This window comes from Macrotis lagotis, chromosome 7, assembly GCF_037893015.1.
Source record: "Macrotis lagotis isolate mMagLag1 chromosome 7, bilby.v1.9.chrom.fasta, whole genome shotgun sequence".
Classification (NCBI taxonomy): Eukaryota; Metazoa; Chordata; class Mammalia; order Peramelemorphia; family Peramelidae; genus Macrotis; species Macrotis lagotis.
Window position 1 is genome coordinate 136,137,539 of NC_133664.1, and position 13,723 is coordinate 136,151,261.

At 33.3% G+C, this 13,723-nt stretch overlaps 1 protein-coding gene across 12 annotated transcripts in view; it reads right to left on the reverse strand.

The window, feature by feature from the left end:
• Positions 1 to 13,723, reverse strand: part of ANKRD26 (ankyrin repeat domain containing 26) — a 147,715-nt gene that overhangs the window by 57,990 nt on the left and 76,002 nt on the right. For all 12 annotated transcript variants that reach the window (XM_074193828.1, XM_074193831.1, XM_074193832.1 and 9 more), the window contains 4 exons: positions 8,431 to 8,464; positions 7,708 to 7,843; positions 5,555 to 5,768; positions 365 to 548 (listed from right to left, as the gene is read on the reverse strand). In XM_074193828.1, coding sequence (XP_074049929.1) covers positions 365 to 548; positions 5,555 to 5,768; positions 7,708 to 7,843; positions 8,431 to 8,464 — 568 coding nt within the window. The remainder of the gene's footprint in view (positions 1 to 364; positions 549 to 5,554; positions 5,769 to 7,707; positions 7,844 to 8,430; positions 8,465 to 13,723) is intronic.

Consider the following 13,723-nt stretch of genomic DNA (forward strand, 5'->3'; position numbering starts at 1 on the left):
CTACACCATAGTGATTCTCTACTGTGAGACATTTTATAAAGTGCTAGCTCCATCTTATCTTTTCCATGGCTATTTAGCCTGTAACTTTGTATTCAAATGTTAAAAAAGGAAATTTCTTTTTGGTTTTTCTTCATAAACAAATAAATAGATATGTATATATAGATATGTATATATACATATGTATATGGACATATATATATACACACATAACTATATGAATATATGGATACATCTCTTTGAATAACTGAACCTAACTTATTTATACTAAACATAAATACAATACTCCATTTTTAGGATTAAAAAGACTTTATTGAATTCACCTTTCTACTCTCAGGAAACTATTGACTTTTAAATTACAATTTACCTGTTTTAAAATGTTTTTTGTTGTCCTCAGTTCTAGGTCCAGAGTCCTAAGTGAGAGTTCAACTTGCTGTTTTAGCTCCATTTCTTTACTATATTGTTCTTCTTTTCTTCTTAATTGTTTTCTAATTTTTTCAAATAGCATTTCTGCACTCAAACGTTTTTCCTCCTCTTGTTTCAGTGTAAACCTAGATTAAAATTGCTTGTTTTAAAATCATAGTTCAGTGGAAAGAAGGATTATAGTAACAAATATATTCATCTGAACCTGTGTAAAGGAAAAGAACATTAATTTTGGGGAAACTGGATCCATGTAGGGAACTCACTATCAAGGGAACTCCCTCTACTAATACAGAATGGTCCCTGCTGTGCAGTTGTGAGTCTTAGATTGCCTAGGGCAATGAGGAGTTATATCAGTTGCTCAGGCTCACAGTCAGCATGTGTCAGAAATGAGACATGAATCTACTTCTCTATTAGGGATACTCCAGGGCATTAAACTTCTATCCAAAATGAATCATATTTAGACAAAAAGGGTGATACCATAAGCTGAGTAGGAGAACAAGAAACAGTTTTTCTATCAGATCTAGGGAGAGGAGTTCAATTTTTAAAAAATTTTCTTATTTAATACAAAGGGATTAAGTGACTTGCCTAAGGTCACACAGCCAGGCAATTAAGTGTCTCAGGCTAGATTTGAATTCAGGGCTGGTGCTCCATCCACTGTGTCACCTAGCTGCCCCTTGGGGGGGGGGATTTATTACCAAAGATGTAGAGTAAGCAAGAACATTATAAAATGCAAAAGGTATAATTTTGATTACATTAAATTAGAAAATTTTAGCACAAAACCAATGCAAAATTAGAATAAATGCAGAAAACTAGGAAACAATTTTCAAAGCTTTTTAACAGTTGTGTAACAGTATTTCTTTTAAAGGACTTATTTCAAAAACACAAAGAAAACTGAGTCAAATTTATAAGAATACAAAATATTCCTCGAATGATAAATGGTCAATAGGCAATTTCCAGATGAAGAAATTAAAGCTATCTATAATCACATGAAAACTGTTCCAAATCATTACTGGAGAAATATAAATTAAAATAACTCTTAGGTACCATCTCAAACCGATCTCACTGGCTAAAATGAATAACAGAAAATGATTAGTGTTGGAGCGGATGTGAGAAATCTGGGAAACAAATGCACTGTTGATGAAGTTGTAAAGTGATCTAAGCTTTATGGAGATCAATTTGGAATTATGTTTAATGGGGAATAAAATTGTGCATACCTTTTAATCCAGCAATCCCCCAGATATTCCAAGGAGATCATAAAAAAAATGAAAAGATCCACCTGTACAAAAAATATTTATAGCAGCTCTTTTTGTGGTAGCAAAGAATTGGAAATTGAGGGGATGCCCATCAGGGAATGGCTGAATATACTGTAGTATATGAATGTGATGGAACATTATTGTTCTATAAGAAATCATGAAAGATGGAACTTCAGAAAAGCTTAGAAAGACTACATGGACTGATGATAAATGAAATGAGCAGAATTAGAAGAATATTATACACACTAACAACAACATTGAGTGATGATCAACTTTGATGGATTTGCTCATTTTCAGCAGTAAAATAATTAAAGATAATTCTGAGGGGAGGCTAGGTGGCGCAGTGGATAAGAGCATTGGCCTTGGAGTCAGGAGTACCTGAGTTCAAATCTGGCCTCAGACACTTAATAATTACCTAGCTATGTGGCCTTGGGCAAGACACTTAACCCCATTGCCTTGAAAAATCTAAAAAAAAAAAAAAAAAAAAAAGATAATTCTAAAAGACTTGTGATGGAAAATACCATCATCATCCAGAGAAGGTACTGTGGAATTTAAATGCAGACCAAAGCTCACTATCTTCAATTTTTAAAAGTGTCTATAAGTCATTTTTTTCTAATTTTTCTTCCATTTTGATTTGATTAATCTTTTGCCTTTATTAAAGAGCTTTCTGGCAGAGGGAGGGGAGGTGGGGAGAGAGAGAGGGGGAAAGTAAAACTCAAAATCTAGCAAAAAAAATTATTGGCAATAAGTACCATTGCATGTAACTGAAAAAAACAAATAAATTAATTTCAAATAAAAGTTAGGAAAGAAATTATGAGATGGTAGACTTCAGAAAAGCCTGCAAAGACTTGTATGAACTGATCCCGAGTGAAGTGAGCAAAACCAGGAGAACATCATACATATTCACAGCAACACTGTGAGATGATGCTGTGTTGGATATAGCTCCTTTCATCATTTCAATTATAGTCAAAGAAAAACTATGAAGTTTGAATGTAGGCCAAAGAATAGAATTTTAATTTTCAAAACTTGTTTTAGGTTTTTTCCTTTCTCTCATTTTTTTCCCTTTTTAATTCTGATTCTTTCAGATCATGACTAATATGGAAATATGTTAAACATGACTGTATATGTATTATCAGTATTTAAGACTGTAATAAGGATAGGGAATTGAAAGGAGGGTATTAGAAAAATGTGAATCTCAAAAAACTTACAAAGATGAATGCTAAAAACTGTCTTGGCATGTAAGTGTTAAAAAATAAAATAATATTAAAAATATGTCATAAAGTTCTTTGTATACTTTGGTTTTGAATTCAGCAGACAAAAATATCATAAATTAGATACATATATCCATTTACTTTCCTCCTTCCCTTGCCTTATTGGATTTAACATGTTTACAGAACTGCACTACAGAAGACCCTAAAGAAAATGACTTTTTTAAAATTCCTGAGTTCTGATACATCTGAATGAAGCCAGTTTAGAGAGGAATGTTGATAAAATTCCTGACTAATGATAGATCTGGGAAGATTTCTACAAATTATTCATTTTCTCATTACTATTGATTATTCAGAGTTGATGTCATACTTCATTTCGAAAAAAAATTGCAAGTAATTGTGCTAAGGTTTTAAGTCACTAAAAATGGATAAAATTTTAAAATATTCAAGAGGAAATGTTGCAGTGAACTCTGTGAGATAGAAACTGAAAATTCAATTTTCAAGATTCTTTTTTGACCTTTTAAGATCCCTGTCCGTATTTCAAATTCAACACTAGTCCCAGAGTTTTCCCATAGTCTTTCACCATTGTTCTTAGGATTTGAAGATAACATTTCTGATGCATACTGTATCCTACAAGGAGGTACCTGAACCATGGAGGAGTCAGCAGTAGTGTCCTATCTAAATTATTCATACTCAAGGAGAAAATTCTCTGAGAGGCAATCAGAATTTTAAGTGATTTACAGAAAAAAAAAACTAACAAGATCAATTTTCATTAGAGATTAATTTTGGCTTATTACTTTCAATTGCTTCACAATCCCCCAAGATTAAGGTATTGAGGTAATGTTCACATAATCATCAATTATGAATGAGAGACTGATATAACTAAAGCTAAAGAATTAATAGTGTTAACTCTAAAAAAAAATGTTCAAAAATATTTACTCATATAAAATGATTCTGCTATTGAAGGATAATTTCAAAAAAATTTATAAAGTGACAGAGAAAAATTCTCACACTCCCAACATCAAGAAATTTTCTGAATGCTGTTTATAAGCTATTTTATTATATTATATCTCCTAATTATATCTCCTAATAACTCACTCACTGTTAATAATTAAGTATTTATTAAATAGTTCCGATATGCTAAGTACTGGGGATACAAACAAGGGTAAACACACAGTCCCTGCCTTTAAGGAGCTTACTTTCTAAATGGGGAAAACAACAAACAAATAAATATGTGTATACAAGTTACTTAAAGAATAGCTGGAAAGTAGTATCAGAAAAGAAGGTACTAGTAGCTTGAGGGACTGAGAAAGGACAATTAGGAAGATTTGAGAAAAACCTGAAAATACTTACATGAACTGAAGCAAAGAAAAGAGAGAAGAACCAGACATTGTACACAGTAATAGTTACACTGTACTATGGTCCACTATCAATAACTTAGCTCTTCTAAGCAATATAATGACACAAATCAACTTCAAAAAGTTCATGATAGAAAGTACTATTCACCTCCAAACAAAGAACTGATGGAGTCTGAAAGCAGACTGAAGTTAACTATTTTCACTTTATTTTTTTTATGGTTCTTCTTTTGACTTATTTCTTCTCTCACAACATGACTAATACAGAAATATATTTGACATGATTGCACATATATAACCTGAATCAAATTGCTTACCATTTTAGAAATAAGGGAGAAGCAAGAAGGGAGAAAACATGAAACTCAAAACTTTTAAAAGAATGTGTGGGAAAATTGGAAAGGCAGGAAGGTGCCAAATAGAGGGGTTTTTTTTTTTTGAATGCCAAATACAGTTTATATTTGGTCTTAGAGGTGATATGGAGCTGTTATAGCTTAATGACCAGGAAGAATGACATGATAAGAGCTATGCATTAGGCAAAATCATTTTGGTAGCTGAGAGAATGATGGATTGGTGTGTAGATTGGAGTGGGATGGAGAAAGCAATTGGAAGGCAAATACAAATAGTAAAAGCAAAAGGTGATGAAGGATTGAATTACAGTGGTGGATAACAGAAATGGACATTTATAAGATATGATATAAAGGCATAAAATTTGTCATTGGATTAAGTAGAGAAGTTAAAGTAGATGTTAAGGATGTTATCAAGGTTGAGGCCTGGAAAATGGGAGGAAGACAGTGTCTTTTGATACCAGAAGATGGGGGGGGGGGGAGTTTGCTGATAAATGTTGATTCAAAGACAAGTATCTTCTTCAAAAAGTAACATCATGGAAAAAAACCCGTTATCTTATTATGTAATCTTGGTATCTCTTATGTTCTGTGTTTTTTTTTTCTTAAGGATATGATTTCTCACTCAACACATTCAATTTAGATCAATGTATACCATGGAAACAATGTAAAGACTAACAGACTGCCTTCTGGGGGGGATCAAGATTAGGGGGAAAAATTGTAAAATTCAAAATAAATCAAATCTTTCACCAAAAAAACAAGTAACCTCATGTAATAATAGTGGGCACTCATTGGAATTTATTCCAAACAGGAAGATGGATTATACTCTACAGAGCAAAAAGAATTAAATAGGGTTCCTTATGTTATTATTTTAAAGATGTGCCATTTCCCCCTACATATCTTCAAATCCTCTGTCACAACGCTTCAATGTAAGAGGAATACTTTCAAGTCTTTATTCAAACTTAAGAGTTCCATACCTGAGGCTACAGAGTTCTCTTTCCCATTCTACTTTTTGACGTTCTAACTGAGATTTCATTTCTCTTGTTTCTGATAATTCTTCCTGTAGTCCAATAATCTTCTTTTCTAAACTCTTAACTTTTCCTGTGAGTAATGTACAACGACTTTTTTTAAGTTCTACTGATCGTTCATATGTAAGAACTGCATCCTGAATTTTCAAAAGGCTGATTGAATCTGTATTGAGAAAAAAGTAAGTAAATAAAAATATTAGTATTTTAAAATCTGTATCTGTAGAATAGTAGCAGTATACTTAAAATTCAGATTCTCTGGGACTGATAAAACAGAATCCACATATAAATACTAAGGGTATACATCAAAATATTGTTTTGTCAATAGATTTACACTGAATTTGAAAAAAACTTATTTCCCTTTGGGCACTTTTACACATTACTTCATTAAAAAGCTGCTTGAATTCTTCAGAATAATTGAAAGACATGTGAAAAGTCAATATTCTGATGTGTATTCTAAGTGGGATAAATAAGGTTAATAAAATTGATTACACATTTAATATCTATATATTGCAAATATGCTGAATTATGCTATAAATATCAAAAACATGTTTAATTCAAAATAGTTCTAAACACTGTGTATTCTAAAGAGACAACATGTAAAACAGTATGTAACCTTCATAAAATAACATCCATCCTCATTTATTCATTGACCAGAATTTGTTAACTTCAACCAAAATATAGCTGGGATACCAGAAGAAAGTGAAAAAAATCTTCTGAGCATTAATAAAAATAGCTTCCATAGAACTCAGGCATTTTATTCTGCAAAGACATCCATAGTCAAATTTAGTCCTAGCCAAGAGTTAGAAATGTGTTATATTGGGGACAGATAGGTGGCACAGTGGTTAGAGCACTGGCCCTGGAGTCAGGAGGACCTGAGTTCCAATTTGGCTTCAGAATCTTAATTATTACCTTGCTGTATGACCTTGGTTAAGACACTTAACTCCAGTGCCTTGTAAAAAAAAAAAAAAAGAAAGAAAGAAGGAAATGAGTTATATCAAGTTACAGATTCAACACTCTTGGTTATCTGGTCCCCCCCTGACAATTCTCAATTCTTCTCATATTTCAGTGTTAAGCAGAATTGGTACAGCAAGGCTGTGGGGGATAACAGGGCTGCTAGAGGAAGATACATTACCTGTAGAGGACTATAAAATAGACAACAGGGGAAATCATTAAGATCAATGATTCAAAGCAAAGGAAGATAAATATTCAATGCAAAAGAAGCAAAAGCAAAACACAATTAGTAGGCGTATAGGCAAAATTTGAAACTAGCTATTCATGGCATCATGTTCAGTAAACCATCCTATGTGCCATACTTCTAGAAAAAGTACATAAAGAGGCAGAAAATTCGTGGGATTGACAACATTTTTGGTCATCTGAAGTTCCAAATTTAAGTCATTTCTCTATAGAAACAAAGAAACAAAGCTAGGATCTCTATGATTACTTTACCTTTCCATATTCTTCTTACCATTACAGACTATTCAGTAAAGCTGGAATTTGCACTGTCATTTTCCTGCCTCTTGGTTCATACTTGAAATGCTCACTCTATCCTCCTATATTCCCATGATGTACCCCTACTGAATTCATACCCATTATCTTTTAAAAGTCAACTCAAATGCTACCTTTACAAACAGGTTATTGATTTTATATAGTTCATGTTCTTTCCCACTTTGTACCTCACATAGCAATATGACTGTTTTCCTCAAGGAGTTAAGTAATTTTTATCATTAAAATTATCTCTATAGGCTATTTCCCACTAGTGAATTGTAAACTTAACAAGGACAAGGATTGTGTATTATCTAAACCTTGTGTAATTAGCACAAACAAGGTATTTGATAATTCTTTTTGAATTGAAACAAATAGTAGGAGATCCTTGAAAACATCTTTGACTGAAAAACTCATCAACGTGTAGCCAATATAATCTTTCTTATCTTGACAAGGCCTGTCAGAGATTAGTCTCCAAAGTCAGTCTCCAAGAACCCAAAGCCATTTCTTTTACTGTGATCAATAAAATAAGATGTCAGTGTTTTCTTCTTATATATACACACATCTTTGGCTTCTGTTTGATGCTGGTGTTTTGTTAGGAAACTTAAAAATATTCTTACCTTTACAATCAACATTAAGTTTTTCAATCAATAACATAATATTATGTTTTGAGGGAGTCAAATCATAATCTTCAGTAGATATATCACTTGATTGAGTGAGATCATCAAGATCATCTGCATCCATCTGTACTTTGTCCTACAGAATACATAAAATTACTGTAAAATAATAAAAACTTAAAAATAATAATGGCTAATACTTATGTAGCACTAAAAGGTTTTTATAACACTTAATATAAATTATCTGATGGCCTCACAACAAGCACTACACTTAATTATTTTACAAATGAGGAAACAGAATATGAGAAGTTATGTGATTTGTCCAGAATCATACATTTAGCTAATGACCCAAAGAAGGATTCAAACTCTGGGTTTTTTGACTCTATCCACTCTTATCATCTAACTACCTACAAGCTGAACAAGCTGAAATCTTTAGGAACGTTATGAAAAGTATCCTAAATAGTCTCACAACATCTCTTATAGATGATAAACTGCCTTCATTTTATTTACTGGGAAAAATGAAGGAAAATTCAGTAATATAATTAAGTTTTCACAATGCACTTAAGTATTGTGAAACTTTTCACAATGGACACATTTCCCTAGGAGAGTATTTCTAGAAGTATTCATTTTCAGATTAAATACTCCTATTCTTTATAATACAAAAAAAGGGGTTCTATATGAAAAATGAATTTTCTGGGATTTATATTTCTGGGATTTTAACAGTACCTTATTATTTTCATTTAATTTTTCTTTTGCAGGCCTAAAAGACAAATAATTCTTTTTTAGTGTGGAATAAAAATAGATAAAACATACAAAAAGTTTATAATTACCATAATTTTTTGGTTTCATATATATATAATATATATACACATATATATATATACTTATTTTAAAACCACATGCTCTTTTCATTGTTCAAGTCAATCATACACAACAGATTAGTATTTAATATCATAGCCATAATTTCTGACAAGTTCATCTTTCTTTACGTTTTTAGAAGAAACAACAAACATATTTTTTAAGTAACATCTGAATTTCTTCCCCCTAAAGAAAAAGCTTGAAGATTTACTTTCAAAATAAGGGTCAGTCAAAAATCTTAACTTGTGACTTAATATCAATGATTTACTTTTCCAATTATTCATATGCCAAACTCCCTTCAGTGAGTTTTTTTTCAAAAGGCAATGGGGATTCTTGAGACTTCTGGTCAAGATGGCAGAGAGAAGACAGGCACTATGCAAATTGCTCCTCTTTTCCCCTCAAAAACAACATGAGAGAAACCACTTAACAGAAATTTGATCGACAAAACCAAGAAAGAGAAACTAGGAGAAGAACACCTACCAAGAAGGTCTGTCTCAGGGGATCATGAGTGAACCAGGAGACAAGAGGAGAGGGTCAGCTCAGGAACAGCAACTGGGGGAAGCCAGAGGGCCAGCCTCAGCCAAAGAGATTTTGGCGAGTAGCAGGTGCAGGATCCAACTTTAGCTGCATAGTCTTTTGGGGGGAGGAGAGGAGCTACAGGAGGGGTAGTTCCAGCACAGAGTCTCAGAGCACTCCTGGAGAACAACCAGCTGAGCCAGAGACATGAGTTCCATGCTTTCAGCAGAGTTGCCCAGAACAATAAAGGACTCCCCACCCCCTCAGGCTAAAGTGAGGCCAACAGAGTTCATTCAACAGAAAGAGATTAACCCCCCCCCCCTCAGGGCTCAGCACATTGTTCAAGCAGACCCTGCTGCTGAGGACCTCACTCCAGAGAAAGCAACCAGTATCCATTCCCTACTGGCCCACCTTTGAAATTACTAAACCAAGTGAACAAAGCCTCAAGGATCTTCAAAAGCAAACATCTGAGAGCCAGTCCCCCAACACAAGATCCTAAAAGGATGAAGAAAGGCCAGAGAAAGGGGGCCCATGGAGAAATATGCAGAAGAGACAAATTCTAAGCCAGAGAGATCTAGCACTGCTGAGAAGATGAATTGGTCTCCAGCCAAGAAAAACCTCCTTGAAGAAATCAGGAAGGAGTTTAAAAGTCAATTGGAAAAAGAAACACAAGAGAAAATTAACATAGTGCAAGAGAAAATTTACATCATGCAACAAGAAAACAAATCCTTGGAAAATACAATTGGACAAATACAAAATGAGAATAACTCTCAGATCTTCAATTGGGCAAATGCAAAAAGAAAATGATTCTCTCAAATCTTGAATTGGGAAAATGAAAAAATCAAATCATTGTCTCAAAACTATACATGAGACAATGGGAAACTTCAAAAATACAACTGACCAACTGGAAAAGGACTTGCAAAAGATAAAATGAAGGAAAATCTTCTCTAAAAAAAAAGAATGGCATCGGTGGAAACTAATGATTTCATGAGACAGCAAGATTGTGTTAAACAAAACCAAATGATCGAAAAAATAAAACAAAATGTAAAATCAGCAAAACCACTGACATCAAGAACAGATCAAGACGGAAGAACCTGAGAATTATAGGCCTTCCTGAAAACATTGAAGAGAAAAAAAAGCCTTGACTTAATATTATAAGATTTAGTGATGGAAAACTGCCCTTGATATCATGGAACCAGAGGGCAAAATAGTTATTGAAAGATTACACTGATCCCCTTCAGGAAGCGATATTAAAATGAAAACTTCAAGGAATGTTGTGGCCAAATTCCAGAACTATCAGATAAAAGAGAAAATCCTGCAAACAGCCATAAAGAAAAAAATTTAAATACCAAGGAGCCACAGTAAGGATTACTCAGGACCTGGCCAAAGCAATATTAAGAGATCAAAGGGCCTGGAATGAGATAGTCCAAAGAGCAAGGGAGTTTGGAATGCAGCCAAGAATCCACTACCTGGCAAAGCTGAGCTTTCTCTACAAGGGGAAAAGATGGACATTTAATGAAATGGGAGACTTTCAATATTGCATGATGAAAGGACCAGAGCTAAATACAAAATCTGGACATCAAACAAGAGACACATGATAAGGTTAAAAAAAAAGGGTAAAGAAAAAACACTACTATCCAATAAGATGAAACTGGCTATATTTCCATTTGGGAGAAAGAGTCTCATATCTTTGGAGAATTGTAATTCTTTTAGAGAGAATATACATAGCCAGAAATGATGGACACTCATCAGTTTTCTGTGATTCAGATAGAATGATTTAAAAACAATACCTCCTTAAAAAGGGGGACAGTAAGGAGATAGGAGGATGGAGGAGACTAAATGGGGTAAATCTCTTTAAATCAAGGGGTATGAAAGACCTATTATAATTGAGGGGAAGAAATAAGGAGAGGAGAAGCACCTGAATTTTCATGTCATCAAACTTGGCTTAAATTAAACTCAGACACACTCAGTTAAGAAACTTATCTTACCTTTCAAGCACTAAAAGAGGAAAAAGGGAGAGGGGAAAAGGGGAGGGGGGATGGGAGATGGGGAGGGGAAGAAAAAGCAGAACTAACAGAAGGAAGGGAAGAAGGGGAAAAGGAAAAGGGGAAAGGGAAGGGAGAGTTAATATAAGACAGCCAACACACCGAAGGTGGAGGTATTCAGAAACAAAACACTGGGGAATATGGATAAAGGGAAAAGGGGAAATTACAAAGAGAAGAATGAGAACATGGAGGGCAATAAAGAGTTAATAATTATAACTCTGATGTGAATGGGATGAACTCTCCCTTAAAATGTAAGTGAATAGCAGAGTGGATTAAAAAACAGACTCCTACAATATACTGCTTGCAAGAAAATCATCTGAAGCAGAGAGATACATATAGAGTAAAAGTAAAAGGTTGGAGCAAAATATATTTTGCTTCAGCTGAAGTTAAAAAAGCAAGGGGACCAATCCTTATCTCAGACAAAGCAGCTGCAAAAATAGATAGCATAAAAAGAGATAAGGAAAGAAACTATACCCTCCTAAAAGGTACCATAGACAATAAAGCAATGTCAATACTAAATCTGTATGTACCCAATGGTAAATCATCTAGATTCTTAAAGAAGTTGAAAGAGCTACAGGAAGACATAGACAACAAAATTCTACTAGTGGGAGACCTCAACCTTCTGCTCTCAGATTTAGATAAATCTAATCTTAAAATAAACAAGAAGGAAGTTAAGGAGATAAACAGATTGTTAGAAAACCTAGATATGACAGACCTATAGAGGAAATTGAAAGGGGATAGAAAGGAATATACTTTTTTTTCCCTGCAGTACCTGGCACTTACACAAAAACTAACCATGTACTAGTGCATAAAAATCTAATGATCAATTGCAGAAAGGCAGAAATAGTGAAACCATCTTTCTCAGATCATAATGCAAAAAAAGAAAAAATCATATGCAATTCTAGGCCAGGGAGATATAGACCCAGAACTAATTGGAAACAAAATAACTTCATTTTAAAGAATAAGTGGATCAAGCAACAAATTATAGAAAGAATTAATTATTTCATCCTAGATAATGTCAATAATGAAATAACATACCAAAACATATGGGATACACTCAAGGTGGCAGCCAGGGGATATATGAGTGGCGGCCAGAGGATATATTATATCTTTAAATACTTACATGAATAAATTACAGAAAGAAGAAATCAATGAACAAAATATGTAACTTAAAAAATTAGAGAAAGAACAAATTTAAAAATACCCAAATAAATACCAATTAGAAACTCTAAAACTTAAAGTAGAAATTAATAAAAATAAAAGCAAGAAAACTATTGAATTGATAAATAAAACCAAGAGCTGGTTTTATGAAAAACCCAATAAAATTGATAAACATCTGGTCAATTTGATTTAAAAAAAGAAGAAAACCAAATTGCTAGGGAAAAGGTGAAGTCACCACCAATGAAGAGGAAATTAAAGAAATAATTCAGGAATTATTTTGCTGAACTCTATGCTAATAAATTTGACAATCTAAGGAAAATCAATGAATATTTACAAAAATATAAGTTGCCCAGGGTAAATGAAGAGGAAATTAAATACCTAAATAACCCTATCTCAGGAAAAAGAAATTCAACAAGCCATTATTGAACTCCCTAAGAAAAAAATCTACAGGGCCAGATGCATTCACAAGTGAATTCTATCAAACATTTAAGGAACAACTGGTTCTAATTCTATATAAATTCTGTGGAAAAATAGGTAAACATGGAACTCTGCTTAACTCTTTGGATGACACCAATATGGTGCTGATACCTAAAGCAGGAAGAGTTAAAACAGAGAAAGAAAATAATGGACCTATCTCCCTGAGGAATATAGATGAAAAATCTTAAATAAAACCATAACAAAATGATTACAAGAAATTATCACCAGGATGATACATTATGATCAAGTAGGATTTACATCAGGAATGCAGAGTTGGTTCAATATTAGGAAAACTGTTAGTTTAATTAATTATATCAATAACATATCTATCAGAAATCATATGATTGTATCAATAGATGGTGAAAAAGCTTTTGACAAAATACAGCACCCATTCCTACTAAAAACACTAGAGAGAGTAGGAATAAATGGTTTGTTCCTTAGAATCATAAGCAGTATCTTTCTGAAACCATCAACAAGCATTACAGGCAATGAAGATGGGTGTGAGGCATTACCAATAAGATCAGGGGTGAAACAAGGATGCCCATTATCACCACTACTATTCAATATTGTTTTAGAAATGTTAGCTTCAGCAATTAAGAGAAGAAAAAGAAATAGATGGAATTAGAATTGGGAAGGAAGAGACAAAACTCTAACTCTTTGCAGATGACATGATGGTATACCTAGAGAATCACAAAAAAATCATCTAAAAAATACAAGAAATAATTAGCAACTTTGGCAAAGTCGCAGGATATAAAATAAACCCTCACAAATCCTCAACATTCTATATATTTCTAACAAGATACAGCAGGAAGAGCCAGAAAGTGAAATCCCATTCAAAGTAACCTCACACAATATAAATACTGGGAGTCTACCTGCCAAAGCAGACTCAAAAACTATTTGAAAACAATTACAAAACACTTCTCACACAAATAACATCAGATTTAAGTAACTGGACAAACATC